The sequence below is a fragment of the Phascolarctos cinereus genome, unplaced genomic scaffold (genome assembly GCF_003287225.1).
Source record: "Phascolarctos cinereus isolate Bilbo 61053 unplaced genomic scaffold, phaCin_HiC Scaffold_726;HRSCAF=1367, whole genome shotgun sequence".
Lineage (NCBI taxonomy): Eukaryota > Metazoa > Chordata > Mammalia > Diprotodontia > Phascolarctidae > Phascolarctos > Phascolarctos cinereus.
In genome coordinates this window covers 366820100-366837739 of record NW_027556098.1, presented here as the reverse complement: position 1 = coordinate 366837739, position 17640 = coordinate 366820100, and the positions used below count along the sequence as shown (strand labels likewise).

Below are 17640 nucleotides of genomic sequence, written 5' to 3'. Positions count from 1 at the left end.
TGCTAGGTGGTTCCAAGGTCCTTTATAACGCTAACATTCTAGAAATATGAACCAAGATATTGCAATGGATTTAGGGCCAGAAAACTTGGGTTTCAATCTATTCTTTCCCATTTACTACCACTTGTGCAAGGCACAACCTCTCTGAGCCTCAGATCTTCTTCTGTAACATCAGGGGGTTGGACTCTAAGGGCCCTCCAAGCTCCAAATGTATGGTCCTGTGAGCCCCAGAGTGATTTCCCTCTGGGGAGAGGAGTGTGGATGGTGCATTGGGCCCGTACCTCTCCTTCAGTGACTGGGGTGGAGACTTAGGGTTGCCTCCTTAGGAAGCTGCCTATGGCCACATGTTCCACCCCATCCCCCTGCTCAGGGACCTGGGGCAGTTCTCCACTTTGATTCGGGCCTCAGCTATGTCCCAGGCAGGCTGCAGTGGGCGGTGCCTCAGCATTGCCAACCCCCCACCTCCCCTTGCATTCTGGAGACGGAGCCCGGAGCAGCTACTACTGTTGCCACCGCTGCCCTCCGCCCCCACCCCCTTCCCTCACTGCCATCTAAGTATTTTCGAGTCCCTCAGCTGTCCTCCAGAAGAGAAGCCCCGTGGGGCCATGCCTCCAGTTCCCACAAGGACCCCAACCCTGCTCTGAGCCATCACCTCGGGCTGCTGGGCGATCTGGGCCATGGCCAACTCTGGCTTCCAGCTCCTGGGCTACTTCCTGGCGCTGGGGGGCTGGGTGGGCATCATTGCCAGCACAGCCCTGCCCCAGTGGAAACAATCCTCGTATGCAGGAGATGCCATCATCACAGCAGTGGGCCTCTACGAGGGACTCTGGATGTCCTGTGCCTCTCAGAGCACCGGCCAGGTGCAGTGCAAGCTCTATGACTCTCTGCTCGCCCTGGACGGTAGGACCCTGCTCCCTCCCCTGCTCTTCCTGCTCCCTCCCCTGCTCCTCCAGCCCCAGCACCTGGCATCCCAAACAACTGTACTGTGTCACTGGCCCTTTGGGGCTCAACAGGGGCAAAAACCAGACTTGGGGTACCTGGTGGGGTTCACTGAGATGGGATGGGAAGAGGCTGTGTGCCTTAAAAGAGCAGTGCCCCAACGCCCGCTGTCCCTGTGCCCCCTGGTATCAGACACTCCTGCCCCCCACCATCATAATTCTTACATATGTAAGATTCATAATCATACATATTCCTAGTTGTAGAATGTTAGTGTGGGAAGCCCCCTCAGAACATAAAAAGCCAGGGTTGAAATAACCTTAGGACAGAGACTATTAGAGCTAGGAGGGATTTAATATACAAGGTTAGAACACAGAAAGCGAGAGTGTAGAATTTCAGAGCCTTTGAAGGCCTTAGAACATAGAACATCAGACCTTAGAACACAGAATGTCAGAGTTGGGAGGGCCCTTAGAACACAGAATATCTGAGCTAAGACACAGAATGTCAGAACTGGGAGGGCCTTTAGAACACAGGATGTCAGAACTGGGAGGGCCCTTAGAACACAGGATGTCAGAACTGGGAGGGCCCTTAGAACACAGGATGTCAGAGCTGGGAGGGCCCTTGGAACACAGAATGTCAGAGCTAGAAGAATCTTTAGAACTAGAAGGTCAGAGCTGGAAAAGGGCTTATTCCAACCTAGTTCATTTTAACAAGAAGGAAACCAAGGTCTGGATTGGGCAAATGACTTCTTCATTTGATCACAGAGCAGGCTGGTGGCAAAGCACAGAGGTGGAGTCTCATCTTGCTGTCCACACCAAGCATCCCCTCTTAGGTGCGCCCAGACCAACACAGCCCCTTTAGAATGCATGGACTCCATGCCATGAGTTACTTCTCTCACAATTTCTCCCCTTTTCCCAGACCTTGAAATCCTCCCAAAAGCCCTAGAGGAAAAGGCAGTGATGCTGTTGGTGCTAAGTGGGCTCTTTGAAGGGTGCAGGGGTCCTGAAGATTAGAGGAGCAGTCCAGGGCTTGAGGGAGGGAGTGGAGGTCGGGGAAGACTGGGAGGGTTTAGTTTCTCCCCTAGTACTGGCAGCTGCTCCCTGGACCTGCGCACCCTGGAGGAGGGGGGGCGGTTCCTAAACAGAGGAAGAGGGTGGCTGAAGTCGTGCCTGTTAGTGAGCGGAGGGCAGGGTCCCCCTATCAGGCCTCTAGGGCATCCTCAGCTTTTCCCAGCTTGGGCCCAGGGTAGCTCTCTTCCCCTTGGGATTTGTCTGCTAGCCCTAATGATGGAAACACTGGGGAGGTGGGGTTGGGTGCTGACCCTCCCTCCTGGGAGGCACCCACCTGAGTCCTGGCTTCTCTTTTGTTTGTCCTCACCCACCATACATAATGCTTGTGGGCAGGCCTGGGTGCGGCCCTTGTGCCAAAGGCCCAGACTGAACTAAGGCCCAGACTGACCACCAAGGATTTTTTTTTAAAGTCCCAGTGATGTGAACACAACTGTATAGGACATACAAACAGCCCCATTAAAGGGCAGGGGTATTTGGGGGGGGGCAGAGCCATGGTGGTCCTCTGTCCTCATAGTGCTGGGGCAGGGAAATCTGTTTGCTTCATCTGTATAAAGTAGGAAGGTTCCTTGGAAAAGGTGGCTGGCCACTGTAACAGGAGAGGAAGGAAAGAAGGGAAATAGGACGGGTATTTAAAGGATCATGGGTTTAGAGGTCCAACCCGTTGTAGATAAGGAGCCTGAGCCCCAGAGAATTAATGTTACTTGCCTATGGTCACACAGGGAGTCAGTGGCAGAGTCAGGATTCAAACCCAGGTCTTTGGATTCCAAAGTCAATGACCTTCCCAGGTCTCTGATAGCTAATATTATCAAGATCAAAAGAAGGAGGCAGAGGGTAGAAAGGTCCATTGGTGTGTACGTGCGTGCATGCGTGTGTGCATGTGTGTGTGTGTGTGTGTGTGTGTGTGTGTGAGTGTGTGTGTGTAGCTGAAATCAAGAGAGACTGGGGTCCAGTGTCTACTCCTGTCACCTACTAGCTCTGCTACCTTGGGCTAGTCACTTAACTGGTCACTATTTGTGTGTCCAGTACAACTGTGTTCATGTTACTAGGACTTTTGAAAAGCCTTTGGAGGGTCAGTCTGGGCCTCTGTTTTCTCTGGGCCTCAGTTTTCACATCTCTAAATTAGGGATAATAATACTCTGTAGATAACACCTATCTGATGGGGTTGCTATGATTACCCATTGAGATAATAAATGTAAAGGGCTTCATAGACCTTAGACTATTCTAGTAATCTAGGCTGTCCTTGTTGAGGGCAGAACTATTGGCCGATGAGGGTGATTCCAAGAGTCAGGTGAGTAAGAGGCTGAACAGATTGAATAAAAAACAAAACAAAACAAAAAAACAAAGAAAGAAAAAGAAAAGTCCTAAAATAGCATGTGATGTCATAGCCATGTGACCGCATACATGAGCATGGTATCACAGTGGGTGACTCCGTATCTTCCATGTACTTTACTGGCTGTATCCTAACCCAGAGCCCTCAGAGCGGAAACAGAGAGGGAGAGAGTGGCTTACCTCCAAAGGCCCCGTGTCTATAGGATTTCGGAGGAAATTGGAAAGGTTATTGTATTTGAGTCTGGAGACCTGGGTTCGAGTCTCCACTGTCCCGATTACTCCCTGTGAGTCCTTGGGTAAGTCACATCCCTCCTAGGGGGGCCACAGTTTCCTCATGTGTAAAATGAGGAGTTGGATTAGATGATCTCTAAGCTTTTTCCAGCTCTGACATGATTTTTGCATTTCTGAGGCTGGACCAGTATTCCCATGGAGGGAATGAAACAGAGAGGGGAGGATGGGAGTGGAAGACCCTGGGCGGGAAGCAGGGCCGCAGAGGGCATGGATAGGGATAGGGGGATGCAGAGGATTAGAGCAGGGGATGTGCACAAACAGGAACCAGGCTGAAAGGAGGGGCCTGGGCAGTGGACCCTCTAGCATCACTGATCTCTTTCCCTTGTAGTTCACATCCAGACTTCACGAGCTCTCATGGTGGTCTCTGTGCTCCTGGGCTTCATTGGGGTGGTTATCAGTGTGGTGGGCATGAAATGCACCCGGGTAGGAGACAATAACCCTGTGACCAAGGGCCGGATCGCTATCTCGGGAGGTGCCCTCTTCCTCCTGGCAGGTAAGTCCTGCTTCCCTCATGGTTCAGCCCCATGCCCAGCATTGACCAATGGCCCCCTCCTGACCTCTCCACCACCTCCTCTCTTCCCCCACTGGAGAGGAGAGAAGCAGACGGTCTCTGGACTGTTTGGCAAACCGTGTCATGCCTGGAGTCCCACAGGAGCTCCCTGGCAGGGCAGGGGGGAACTTGACGAAGGAGCCAGGAAACCAGAACAGGACTGAGCAGGGCCTTTCTGTCCCCAGGGCTCTGCACAATGACTGCAGTCTCCTGGTATGCCACTCTGGTAACCCAGGAGTTTTTCAATCCCAACACACCGGTCAATGCCAGGTAAGGAAGCCTGGATGGGGGAGGGAACTTGGTAGACTGAGGAGGGGGAGGGGGTGGGTGGAGGAGGAGAGCATGCTGGCTCAGGGGAGTCTGTGTCCACCTAGAACCCACAGTCCTTTCCTTCCCAGCCCCTATGTTGATGCTTTTTTCTGTTCCCAGGACTGGTCAAGGATCTGGGCCCCAGGCCTCTCCTCCTTCTAGGTGGTTCTTCTATTCAATCAATCCAGTAGTCTGTTTTTACTGGATGAAAAAAAGAAAATATAATAGGAATTCAGTTTCCCTGGGGAGTTCAAACTAACACCCGCAAAGCTTCTGTCCTCTCCTCACCCCCCAGATTTCCCAGGCCACTGTCCCATCTCCCCCATCTTCTTTTTTTTTTCTTTCCTCCTATCCTCAAGCGTCAGGCTTGGCTGTGGGCCCCCATGCCTGGATTTCTGCTGCTCTCATCCCTCCCTCTTTCTGGCCCTACCTCTCTCTGTCTCCAGGGAGGGATGCCGAGTTGCCACCTCTCCCCCTACTTCAGCACACAACCTTTCCTGAGGTTTTAAGAGGTTTTACTACTAATCGCTGCAGGAAAACAGGCAGGGCTGGAAAGAAACAAACACTGGGGAAAAGTCACTGAGTTCTTGACCCTAATCCTGGCCTCCCCTCAATAGTAATCACAACTCACATTTCTATAGTGCTTTCAGGATTGCTAAGCACTTTCCCTCAAAATGACCCTGGGGGACCGTGCAAGTATTATTCCCTTTTTATGGATGGGGAAACTAAGGCTTGGAGAGGAAAGAGGGCTTGCTCCAATTCACATAGAATAATAGGTCTGAGCCAGAATTCTAACCCAGGTTTTCTAATAATAAATTATGTGATTTCAAAAACATGTGTATATATGTATACATATATGTGTGTATATATGCATACACACACACATATTGCCACCTCCCTCCTACAGCCTGAATGACTATCCATGTCCTACAGATCTTGTCTCTAATTCAGCCAGCCCAGCCTTTTCTGAGTTGATCGATTGATGTAATAAGCATTTATTAATCTCCTACTGTGTGCTAGCCAGGGGTGGGGAACCTGGGGCCTTGAGGCCACATGTGGCCTTCTAGATCCTCAGGTGCAGCCTTTTGACTGAGTCCACGTTTTACAGAACAAATCCTTTTACTAAGGGGATTTTGTTCTATGAACTTTGGAGTGGGGATTCCAGTCAGAGGGGACAGACTGTTCCAAGGCCCATGGTAGCAGACGGAATGTTGCATAGGGGAAACAGCCGGCAGGCCAGTTTGGCTGGGGGTGTGGGGCCTGTAAGGGGAGCAATGTGTGATTTGTATGGCAAGAAAACCTGTAGCCAGACTGCAGAGGGGTTTGACTGCCAGGCATAGGAATGGGTATTTTATTCAGGAGGCAAGAGGGAGCCATGGGAACTTCCTGAGCAGGAGAGTGATATGTGTGGTCAGACATGTGCTAGGAATCCGTCACAGGCAGTGACTATAGAAGTGCTATATAAGAGACTTTATGTCTGGAGCCTTCCACCAGAACTTGTTCCCGACACAGATCACAACACCTCAAATCTATTAAAGTGCCAGGTCTCTTTCTACCTAAAGATTTCTTTAGACAATGGGCAATAGAGTCAGGGGGGCTAGAACTCCCCAAATAAAAATGCCAATGAAAAGTTGACAGGTCCATGCAATGGAGAGAATAAATAGGTGGTCAGTTTAGGCTCCTGGCCTGAGATTTCCAAGGCTGCTGCTGTTCTCAGCCCTCCTACAACATTCTTAGTTCATAGCTCATTGAATTTCCTTTATTCTTTTGAAAATCACTCATTCATATCTTGACCATTTTATCCATTGAGGGGAGGGGGATGGTTAGAGCTGGAAGGGACCTTAGAGATCCTCTACTGTAGGGGTCCTTAATCTTTTTTGTGTCATGGACCCCCTTGAAAATCTGGACCCCTGCTCAGAATAAGATTTTAAACTGCATAAAATAAAATGTATAAGGATTACAAAGGAAATCAATTATACTGAAATAGTCATCAAAATAGTTTTTAAAAAGATTCCCAGGCCCCAGTCTAAGAATCCCTGATCTAGTACAACCCCTCTTATTTTACAAATAAAGAAACTGAGGCCCAGAGAGGGGAAAAGACTTACCTAAGGTCACAGAAGTGATAAGGTGTCAAAGACAGGAATCTTTTTTACAAATACTTTTATTAATTTATTTTTAGTTTTCAACAATCACTTCCATAAGCTTTTGAGTTTAAAATTTTTCTCCTCCTCTCTCCCTAAGGCAGTGTGCAATCTGATATAGGCTCTACATATACATTCCTATTAAACATATTTTCACATTAGTGATGTTGTAAGGAAGAATTAGAAACAATAGGAGGAACCACCAGAAAGAGGAAACAAAACAAAACAGAAGGGAAAAAAAGGAGCAAATAGTATGCTTTGATCTGCATTCAAACTCTATAGTTCTTTCTCTGGATGTGCATAGCATTTTCCATTATGAGACTTTTGGAGATCCTTGCATTACTGAGAAAGGCTAAGTCTATCAAAGTCAGTCATTGAACAATGTGGCTGTTACTGTGTACAATGTTCTCCTGGTTCTGTTCACTTCACTCAGCATCAGTCCATACAAGTCTTTCCAGGTTTTTCCAAAGACAGGAATCTTCCCAATCCTATTTCTGAAAATGGGATTTCTAGATTCCCAGAATGCACTTTTGATCCTCTCAACAGTACCTCCAATGGGCTTCAGGCCATCCTATAAGGATGTGGCTGTCACCTCCTGTGGGACTCTGAGATCCTTTGAATCTCTTCCCTCCTCCTAGCTTCCTGGATGCCTATGGCCTTTCTCAGCTTGACATTAAGGATTTCCTTTTTTAGAAAAATTTCCATACTTTAAAAAACCAATCAATCTATAAATATTTATTAAGTGCACATTTTATGGCAGGCACTGTGCTAAGTAACAGGGAAACAAAAAGAGGCAAAAGACAGTCCCTGCCCTCAGAGAGCTTCAATTTAATGGGGGAGACAACATGAAGCAAAGATGTACAAAGCACGCTATATGCAGGATAAACAGAAAATAAGTAACAGGGAAGACATGAAAATTAAGAGGGGCTGACGAAGGATTCCAGTGAAGATGGGATTTTAGACACTGAGTGTTTCCTTAGAAAAATGTAGACAACAGGGGCAGCTAGGTGGCACAGTGGATAGAGCACCAGTCCTGAAGTCAGGAGAACCTGAGTTCACATCTGACCTCAGACCAAATACATGATGCTTACTAGCTGTGTGACCCTGGGCAAGTCACTTAACCCCAATTGCCTAAAAAGAAAAGAAAAGAAAAATGTAGACAGCGGTCCAAGATAGAATAGAACCAAGTTTATGATGCTGTGTTTCAGACTATAAGGCTTATCAGAGGACAGAGAAGGTCACGATCAAGAGCACTGTGGACCAGACCAATTAGGAAAGGCTTCATGGAAGGGGCTGGATTTGAATTGGGTCTTGAAGCCACTAAGCAAATAACCAGTTAATTTGAAAAAGATCTGGGAGATTTAAATGGGCCAGAAGCTCCATATGAGTTGACAGTGTGAGAGTGTGAGGAGTTAAATTACTTGTCCAGTATCAAACAAAAAGCATGTGTCTGAGGGCAGAATTTGAACTCAGATCTTTCTGACTCCAGCTTCAGCACTCTACCTGCCATGCCAATCTTTGGGAGTTTTCCCATCTCCCCCGGCTTTACTTTCCTTACAAGAATTTTTAGGTCCATTGAGTCCCACCTGTCTTTTCTCTGAATCTTTTCTATCTGCTTTTCTAAAAATGTAATGTTCATTTCAGTGTGTTCTTATCTCTCCTTTCTTTCTCTTTCGTACTTTCTAGGATGGACCAGTCATTTCCCTCAAAGGTCCTGCATCCAATGTGCTTTGTTACCTTGAGAACTTGTCTAGGATCTGGGAACTTTTTACTCACATCTGGAGGGAGACTTAAATACAAGTTCTATTCTGAGGTCCCCAGAGGAAACTAAGTAGGAAATAAACAACAAAAAAACTCCCAAAATATATGATTTTGGAGAAACACCTCAGATTGAGCCACATTCATGTAAGTCCAGAGTTTAGGGGACTGAATCAAGGATTTTGTTTCTCTATATAGTACTCATTCAACAGAATATAGGAAAGAATATAATTAAAAACAGAGACTGTCATTTTTGTCTTTGTGCCCCCCAGTGCCCCAAATAGTGACCTGTAACATAGGAGGCACTTCATAAATGTTGATTGATTTGAATCAAAAAGATCATAGGTCTCTTTAGACCTAGGAGGTTAGCTAGTCTAGTCTCCTCATTTTACAGATGAGGAAACTGAGACCCAGAGAGAGGAAGTGATTTGCCTGAGGCCGCACAAGTAGTACTGGACAAATCCAGGATTCAAACTCAGAACCTCTGATTCTAAATTCAGCACTCCATGCACTTCACCACACTGCCTCCCAAAGGCTGGATGACCACTTTGTCGGGCACGTTACAGAGGGGAGCCTTGCTCGAGTACAGATTGGGTAAATGATCTCGCTCAGAGATTCTATGAAGTGAAAGGAAGCTTCATTCTCTTACCTCCAGTGACTGTCTTCAGTGTGAGGGCCTTCTCAGGGATTTGAGGCAAGATCAATGGGCCGCTAAGGGATCTCTTAGCATCCCAAGCATTCCAGAAAGAAAGGTCCAGAAATTTTTAATCTATTTCCTACAATTTTTACTCTAAGAGACCGAAGAGAGTCTCAGCTGGTTCTGGGCAGCATGATATGGTAGAAAGAATCCTGACCTTAGTGTGAAAAGTCCTGGGTTCAAATTTTTTTGGGGGTGGGTCTAGGCAATGGGGTTAAGTGACTTGCCCAGGGTCACACAGCTAGTAAGTGTTATGTGTCTGATGCTGGATTTGAACTCAGGTCCTTCTGACTCCACTGCACCACCTAGCTGCCCTGTGGGTTCAAGTTTTGTCAGGTCCTTATTAGGTGTGATCTTGGGCAAGTCACTGGGCCTTGGTTTACTTCTTTTCAAACTGAGGATGGATTAGATGATCATGAAGGTCCCTTCTGTCTCTGTTATTCTATAAGTCTGTGAGAATGTATGGAGTTAGTTGTGAGGTACATGTCATGTGGAGGAAATAGCATGATTGAATGCTCATAAGATTAAAGATTTAGAACTAGAAGTGACCTTAGAGATAATTTAGCCCAACTTTCTCATTTTTCAGATCAAGAAACTAAGACCCAGAAAGGGACAGTGACTTGGGGGATAGTTAAACAGGTAGTGTGTAGAAAGTCAGGATTTGAACCCAGGTCCCAATTCTAAATACAGAAGACTTTCTGCTTTGCCATGCTGCCTCTTCAATCCAACAAATATGTGCTAAACCCTTACTATGTATGGCAGAAAAGATGGGTTGGTTATGGAGCAACAGAGAGGGATAACTAATAGATAGCTGGTATGGCAGCAGGAACTTTCAGAGGCATGTGCTTGACCTGGCTTTGGGGGCTCCAGGAGATCACATTCTGTCTCCTAGGGACTGTGTTCCCAAATGAGAGGTGGAGACTGCACCAAGGAAAGTGCCTTCGTGCTTGGCCAGAATTGGCGAATGGAGAGCAGAAGGGTCTTGTCAAGGAGGGCACTGAGAGCACCAGTAATAGAGAGAAGAGAGGTGTTTTTTTGCCCTAACCCTTCCCCCTCCGAATTTTGCCCCCAAACTCAAGCAATAAGATAGGCAAAATGCCTCATTTGGGGGAGTGAAAGGAGGGAATGATTGCTGCCAGGCTGACTCAGCCCAAGGATGACCCTAGGGGCCCTGCACATTGTTCTCCATCAATCAACCTAGAGAGAACAGGGAGATTATTTCTGGAGCCACTCCCCTCATTCTGGAACTCATTCATCCCTGTTGATGTTAGCTAGATTTTTAGGCCCCTGTGGCTGGCTGGTGGGAGAGAGACCTTCCAGCAGGCCGGGCCTAGACATCTTTTCTTTTCTATTTTTTTTTTCAGCCAAAGACAAGGTTTATTAGAACATCCATCATATTGGCCAGACTCTTAAGGAGTCTGAACATTAGTGAGCTATTGGGTAGATTACAAGAATCCTAGACATCTTTTCAATAACTGTTTACAAAGTGCCTGCTATCTGCAGAGCACTAAGCCTGGTGGTGGGGGTGCAAATATTTTAAAATGTCATAGCTCCTACTTTCAAGAAGCTTCCCGTCTGTTAGAAGGAATAGAGAATGTATACAGAGAAGTCTGCTATAGAATAGAATGGGACAGGGACAGAAGAGAGTGGGGATGGGAGCATCTGAGAAGGCTTCTCTCAACAGGTAGAAATGAAGAGTAGAGGGTATTCTAGGTCTGGGAGATGGCCTGCACTTACACATGGAGGTGGGTGAAAGTGGGACAAAATAGAGGAATCAGGCAATTTGGCCATATGAAATGAGGCTGGAAAAATCTATTGATTTAGACTGAAGATCTTGAATCCCGGGCCAAGGAATTTGAAATTTCTTCTATAGGCAATAAGCCACTGGAGATTTTTCACCAGGGAGTGGCATGGTCAGACCTATATATGCAGAAATCATCGAGGCATGTACAGAGTACAGAATTTTTGGTTCAATTCAATTCAATAAGCCTAGAAGCTATCTACCAGCTGTCCCTTGTTTAGAGGTGTATGGCAGGGCCACCATTTTTTCCACATACACATGAAAAAATAAATATAATACATGACTGGAGTTCAGAGTCAGGAAAGATATGTTTAGCTAGGATTAGTCACAGAAATCTTCATGAAGGAGATGGTATTAAACTAGGCCCTGAAGGGTGGGAATAATTTTGGCATGACCTAATGAACCAGTCATAATGGGGCCTTGTCTAACCTGATCTTCCCTTCTCTCCTTCCCTCCTCCCTCCCTCCTAGGTATGAGTTTGGGCCAGCACTGTTTGTGGGCTGGGCATCTGCCAGCCTCATCATGCTGGGGGGCTCCTTCCTCTGCTGCAACTGTCCTGAAGGAGAGAGACCCAGCCCCCAGCAACCCTATCGAGCTGGGCCGGCCTCTGCAGCTGCTCGGGAGTATGTCTGAGCCCCTGGCCCAGCCCTGGGTCCATTGTTCCTGTCCCCAACTCCCACATCCTCTGTGCCCCTGTCAGCCCCAAGGCAGGTGAAGAGGCAGCCCCTCAGCCAGCCCCTGTGCCCTGGGCTGAGGGTGACCCACCAGGTAGCTCCCAATAGCATTCATTCTTCGGTTCACACATACCAACACAGAAAAAGGCTGTCTCACAGGTACACATAGACTGAGAATGGTACATTGGCATCCACTCAGAGGGATAAAAACACAAAGATACCCCCATACCCCCAGAAATACCTGGACACAGGCTTTTTTTCTCTGTCTCTGTCTGTTACACACACACACACACATACACACACACAGAGGACATCTAGAGAAATGTATGCAGGGCCCAGTTCTAGAGGGGCTCAGTAGTCTGCCTCCTGTCATATGGACAGGGAAGGAGGGTTGTATGGGCCAAGGCCACTGCCAAGCTGTGAATAGGCTGGTGGGCTGTGGGTTGGATGTGAGTATATGCTGGGGACAGTGACCTCTACCTGGATCCCCAGAGCCCAGGGTTCTCTCAGCAGAACTAATGCCCATTTTTTTCTTTTGAATTTCAGACAAATTGTAAAAGTGCCTGCACCCATGAGGGGAGACCCAGGCTTGTAACCTAGCAGCCCCCATCCCTGGCCCCCTCCCAGGCCCCAGACATTCCCCTCCCTTCCTTTTCCATTTCCTCTCCTCCCACCCTGGGGGAAGCTGTGCTTCTGTGACTTTGGTCCATATGCAAAGAGAAGTCCTGATTTGTTTTTCTTGAGTTTGGTGTCTTTCATTCTTCTGGGGGTAGGAGGTGGTGGTGAGTGAGTGTGATGAGGACAGAGATAAGCAACAGGTGACAGGCAAGAAGGGAGGCAAAGGGGACAAGTGTGACCAGCATCCCCTCCTTCCTTCTGTCCAGCTCTATCCTGAGAACTGCCACTAGCTTTGTGTTCTCATGCAACCTCTTGGGGACTCAGTTTCCTCATCAATAACATGAGGAGTCAATGAATGATCCTCAAGTTCTGAGTCCTGTGAACGCCAGTGACTTCTCCCCTGCCCTGCTCCCTGGGAATAGTGCACTAAGAGAGGTCTTGCATCTAATCACTGCAGTGAAACAGGAGTTTAAGAGAACAGGCCCAGAGCAAGTCACACCGTTTTCACTATTAAACTCTTGCTCCTCCTCCTCTTAGGGAGAATTTGACCCATATCAAATTGGTTTCCATCCTCTAGAACCCAGCTCATCCCTTTCTGCAGAGCTGCCTGAATTGAGATTAAAAGTAGAGCCTATTTGGGTCTTTAGAGCCTCTTCTGCTCTGACTTTATTCCCTAAGGAGGAGAAGATGTGCCCTCTCCCCCCTCCATTTCTCTTGGAGGCCTAGGAGTCTACCCCACAATTCTGAAGACCAAGACTCCTTCAAGGCTTGGAGCTGGGGGCTGGGGCCTGGGGAAGGAGACTACAGCAGAGCCCCTAGTCTGATGGTCTGCCAAGTGGCCCCAGGAGAGAGCCCACAAAAGCCCCCTTCCCACATCGCCCTTGGGGGGCACTTTCAGTGGTGAGAGGGGCGAGGAAAGAGTGGTGTAGAGCTCTTGTCTCTCAGGAAAGGTTGCTCTCGTGGGCTGGACAGGTTCCCAGGGCTTGGCTTGGAATGCGAAAGAAACCTGGATCCACATGTGACTCTCCCGAGTCCCCGCCCCCGCCCCCACCAGTAACCCTTCACTGTGCCCCCTTCCCATGCTCCTGTCCCCTCCCTTCAGTTCTCCACCCCCTCTTCCCCTCAGTACCCGTGGCCGCGCCCCTTAGACCTGCCCCAGAACTCCAGTCCGAATTTTGGGACCCTCAGGACTCCACCAGGCGAAGCCCTGGCTAGGACTGGGTGACGAGGTCCTAACGGGCTGTAGCACGGGACGCGGGGCTGGGAGGCGGCAGCAGCAACTCGGGCTCCAGCTCTGTCTCCAGGGGCGCGACCTCGACACCGAAGCCCCGCCAGGCCCAGGTCCAGGAGCCCTCTTGCGCAGGTCGGCCCCTCGGGAGGTGCAGGTTGGGGAGGTGGGAGTAGGGCGGGCTGAGGGATTAGAGGAAGATGGATGAGGGGTCCAGACCCAAACCACCCTAATGGAGACTCACTCAAGTAGACTATATTAATATCAAAACCCGGACAGATGGCAGTCCGCCTAGACGGGATCAACGACCAAGTCAATGACTAACCTCGGTAGATGTCTAATACGGGTTAGTAGTTAACCCTTCTCGACAGTGTCAGCTGTCTAACTCTCATAGATGGTACCAGTGACTAACTTCTTGAGGCTGCGTCAGTATATACCCATGTAGACTGTGTCAGTTACTGACCAGGGTAGATGTCTAATACGACTAAAGTGCCTAACGCATGTAGATGGCATCCGTGACTAACCCTCTGAGACTGCATCAATGAGTACTCCTATAGACTGTGTCTGGGAATAATTCGCCATAGACAACATCAGTGTCTGCCTTACATAGATAGCCAGAGGAGCCCGGCTCCTTTCCTGCCTCTGCAGGGAGTTATATATATATACTCTGGGACTGAGGGATAGAATAGAGGAGTCTCAGAAACCCCACTCCTGGACATCCTGGGGCTTCGCTGCGTGAGATGAGGGGAAGGACCAGGGACCGTGATCTGCTCCAGCATCAACCCCTCCACCGTTCGGATTCATGAAAGCCTCCCACAAAGTCAATTTCATTGTTTCTGGTTATAAAATTCAGATTCTCCACACAAGACTTTCTCCCCGGGTGGAGAAAGGTTTCTGTGACTGCGAGGCCCATCTGGGAGGGAGGATTGGAGGTGGGAGATGGGGCTGCCTGCACGTCTGGCCAGACGTCTGGGTGGCTGTCGCCTGCAGGCCCCAATGCCAGGACCCAGTCTCTTGCCGCTGGCCTGCCTGGCCCTGCTCTCTACGGCCTTGCTGCTCACGGCCACCTGGACCGACTGCTGGGTAGTTAACTCCGACGATAGTCTGGAGGTGAGAGGGTGAGGATCAGGCCCATTCCTTTCCCAAACTTCTAACCTATACCCTGCCTCAGTCCCAAGCAATTTGAGTCCTGTAAGGTTCTGCTGATAGAACCCCGCACTAGCCCAGTAAAGAATCCTCCCCTCCACTGAGGCCACGCCCCTTGCAAATTCCGGCCTGGTCCAAATAAACCTCAGGATCCTGGCCCTTGCGCTAACTCCGCCCAATCCCGCCCCAGCCCCCTGATGGTCTTTCTAGGACCCACTCTGTCCCCAGCCCCCTTCCACTTCCTAGCCCAGTACAGATCCCATCCAGGCCTGCCCTTTCCCAATCCTCATCCCTTCCCCGATCTTAGCCCTCCCCATACGACTTGAACTAGTCCTAGTCCGCCTCCCGACCAAATCCTTCCTTGTCCACCTGGTCGGGCAAGAGAAGGACTCTGTGGAAAACAATGCGTCTCATCCACTAGCGCTACGCTTAATAGATAATTTAGCACCTTTTTATTCTCCCCTGCTGTGCGGGGAGAAATGAGAGAAGGTCCCAGAATTCAGGAGCTCTCCTTGGTGCTGAGGCTCAGTGTAGTGGGATAGGGGGAGAAACGAATAATACGAGGCTTGAGGCTGGACCCCGAGAGACCTGGGAGAGTGACATGAAGAAAGATGTGACACAGACCCTGTCCTCAAAGAGCTTACAGGCTGAAGCAGGGAAAAACCTGACTAGGACGTCTCCCTCTCTTGAGTGGAAGCGGACCGCTGCTCTTCAGACTCCTTGCAGTCTGTCTTCCCGCTTCCGCCCATACCCAGGTAAGCCACAAATGCCAGGGGCTGTGGAGGGCGTGTGTCACCAATCTACTAGATGGGATCCGGACCTGTGACCAGTACGATTCCATCCTGGCCACCCATCCACGTGAGACCTCCACTCCTACCCCGCCTGCAGGGCCCTGTCCAAGCCCTGGGTCTTCCCTTCCTAACCCAGCACCCGCTGTGACAGCCTCCCTTCCCCCACCGTATGTCCTCACATACACTCTCCCGGCCATGGGGATTCCCATCCTGTTTCCCAGGGATGGAACTATGTTATGTACTTTCCCTGCCACACTAGCCCTTAGCTTCCCCCTCAGGGCTTACACCTCCAAAATGTTCCCCAAATTCCCTTTTCTCCCAGACTCTTCCTTAGTAAATGATATCCTGCTTCTGAGGCCTTCCTTCCCGTTTTCCCCCAGCTTCCTTCTCCCCCAGTGCTGCCTGTGACCCTTTCCCCAATCCTTTCTCTCTATGCATTCCAACTCTCCTAGTGTTCCCTAATCCCCCCTCAGGGTTCCCTGAGCATACTCGCTGATACTCTCCTTGTGCTCTTTCCAAACGCTCCTTGTGCCCCTCCCCTCAGCTAGTCCTCCTTGGGTCTCCCCACCTCAGTGCTCCCTGAGCCTTTACTCCTTGGTGGTCCCCATGCCCCTTCTCTGGTATCCCCCCTCCCACTCCCCATGGCGGCGGGTGCTGACCAGGTCCCTGCTGCTCGTGGCTGGGCTGCTGTGCAGCTGTGGGTTGGTGGCCCTGCTCCTCACTCTGACCCGGGCACAGCTCCTGGGCACTGACCCCAGGACAAGGATTCGGCTGGCCTGGGCAGCGGGCTGCCTCTTAGCTGCTGGAGGTGAGGGGGGAGGGGAACAGCAAGGGGAAGACTCAGGATTGAGGCTGGGGGCTGGGGAGGTGAGTGAATCAGGCTCCAGGAAAGGAAGGAGGGCAGGTTAGTTCCACACCCAGAAACTGTGGGGAAGGGGCTGACTCAGGCTGGGCTTTCTGAGGAGGAGATTCGGAGGTTGCTGCTGCTGCTGGACTCCAGGGCAAAGGGATCAGCCCACTCACCTTTGCTCTAGGGTTCCCTGGAGCACTGGGCTCACTCTGGTTTGCTGTGGAGGTGGCTATGGAAAGAACCCTACCTACTCAGCCCCGAGGACCCCTTACTGGCTACTACGAATGGGGCTGGTCATGCTGGTTAGGCATTGTGGGATCTGCTGGCTGCATGGCCACTGCGTTGGGACTGGCTTGCTGTCTTCCAGGACTCTGGCTCCCAGGTCAGTGTGTCCAGGAGCCTTCCCACTTCTCCTCCCCAAGTTCCACCCTCTTTTCAAGCAAGCAGGCATTTGAAGGGGAGGTCCTATCCTTGCTTCCATGCCCCTAGTCCCCGGGTCCCCAGTCAGAGCTGAGTGTGAGACCTTTTGGAACTTCATATCCCTGATTCTTCTCTGCTCTGTTCCACAGGCAGGAGAGGCCCTGGACACCAAATCAGAAGCAGGCTGCACCCACCCATATATATCCTGGACTCCAGTGTCTAAGGCCATAGCTTCCTCAACCCCATCAGCACTGCCACAGTTTAGTCTCAGACTCTTAGAGCCAAAGGACAGATTAGAGATCACCAAGATTCAGTTTGATGTTTAAAAGTTTTAACAATATCTTTTGTTTTTATACTACATTCATTTCCCAGTATATCTCTTCCCTGCCCTCCCACCCAGCAAGACTTCCCTCATAACATTCAGCAGAACCAACCAGTGCATCAACCTTGTTTAGCCTCCCATGCAATTCAGAAGCAATTATTAAGTGCCTACTATATGCTACACCTACTATGTACTGAGTCCTAGGGATACAAAGAAAGGCAAAAATAGTCCCCATTCTCAAAGAGCTTATAGATGAATAGAGGAGAAAACATGCAAAGAACTATATAGAAACAAGCTTTAGACAGAATAAATTGGAGGTAATTTTGGGGAGGAGGGAGGCACATATTTCACATGCACAATCCCTTGCTTCTCCATTGAAAAGAGGGAAGTACATTAAGTCATCTCATCTTTGGGGCCAAAGCTGATCATTGTAAGTGTAGTTGTGGCAAATAAGATAAATAAAATTAATAATAATAATAATAATAATAATAATAATGTAAACTGAGGTATAGAACTCCAAGTAAAATCAGTTTAACAGTGATGTGTGTAATTGTTAACAAAGTAGGTCAGACTGGCAACCTCAGTAAAGCCAACAACCCCAGTGAGAAGGAGGGGATCCTCTTTACCAACACACAACAAAGAAAGGGTCTTGGTAGGTGTGGAGAAAAAAATGATCTAGCTATAGGGTTTGGGCAGGAACATTATGATTGGC

The 17640-nt window shown here is 49.3% G+C and overlaps 2 protein-coding genes across 2 annotated transcripts; both read left to right on the top strand.

Moving 5' to 3' along the window:
• The first annotated feature begins 294 nt into the window (after positions 1 to 294).
• On the top strand, positions 295 to 12296 carry CLDN19 (claudin 19). The gene is made up of 5 exons (XM_020982990.2): positions 295 to 897; positions 3952 to 4116; positions 4359 to 4443; positions 11350 to 11502; positions 12100 to 12296. Exons 1-5 carry the CDS (start codon positions 675 to 677, stop codon positions 12146 to 12148), a joined length of 675 nt encoding a protein of 224 aa, XP_020838649.1. The 5' UTR covers positions 295 to 674; the 3' UTR covers positions 12149 to 12296.
• Positions 12297 to 14391: 2095 nt separating this feature from the next.
• On the top strand, positions 14392 to 17188 carry LOC110205985 (claudin-16-like). The gene is made up of 5 exons (XM_020982992.2): positions 14392 to 14509; positions 15301 to 15403; positions 15980 to 16144; positions 16371 to 16568; positions 16756 to 17188. Exons 1-5 carry the CDS (start codon positions 14396 to 14398, stop codon positions 16827 to 16829), a joined length of 654 nt encoding a protein of 217 aa, XP_020838651.1. The 5' UTR covers positions 14392 to 14395; the 3' UTR covers positions 16830 to 17188.
• The last annotated feature ends 452 nt before the right edge of the window (positions 17189 to 17640 follow it).

What these genes read in the sequence shown, in the direction of transcription:
- LOC110205985 (XM_020982992.2), top strand. Translation starts at nt 14,396, where the DNA reads ATGCCAGGACCCAGTCTCTTGCCGCTGGCCTGCCTGGCCCTGCTCTCT. An exon ending in CATCCTGGCCACCCATCCAC is followed by an intron (nt 15,404 to 15,979) that starts GTGAGACCTCCA and finishes CCCACTCCCCAT; the next exon opens with GGCGGCGGGTGCTGACCAGG. An exon ending in TCCAGGACTCTGGCTCCCAG is followed by an intron (nt 16,569 to 16,755) that starts GTCAGTGTGTCC and finishes TCTGTTCCACAG; the next exon opens with GCAGGAGAGGCCCTGGACAC.
- CLDN19 (XM_020982990.2), top strand. Translation starts at nt 675, where the DNA reads ATGGCCAACTCTGGCTTCCAGCTCCTGGGCTACTTCCTGGCGCTGGGG. An exon ending in TGCCCTCTTCCTCCTGGCAG is followed by an intron (nt 4,117 to 4,358) that starts GTAAGTCCTGCT and finishes TTCTGTCCCCAG; the next exon opens with GGCTCTGCACAATGACTGCA. An exon ending in AACACACCGGTCAATGCCAG is followed by an intron (nt 4,444 to 11,349) that starts GTAAGGAAGCCT and finishes CCTCCCTCCTAG; the next exon opens with GTATGAGTTTGGGCCAGCAC.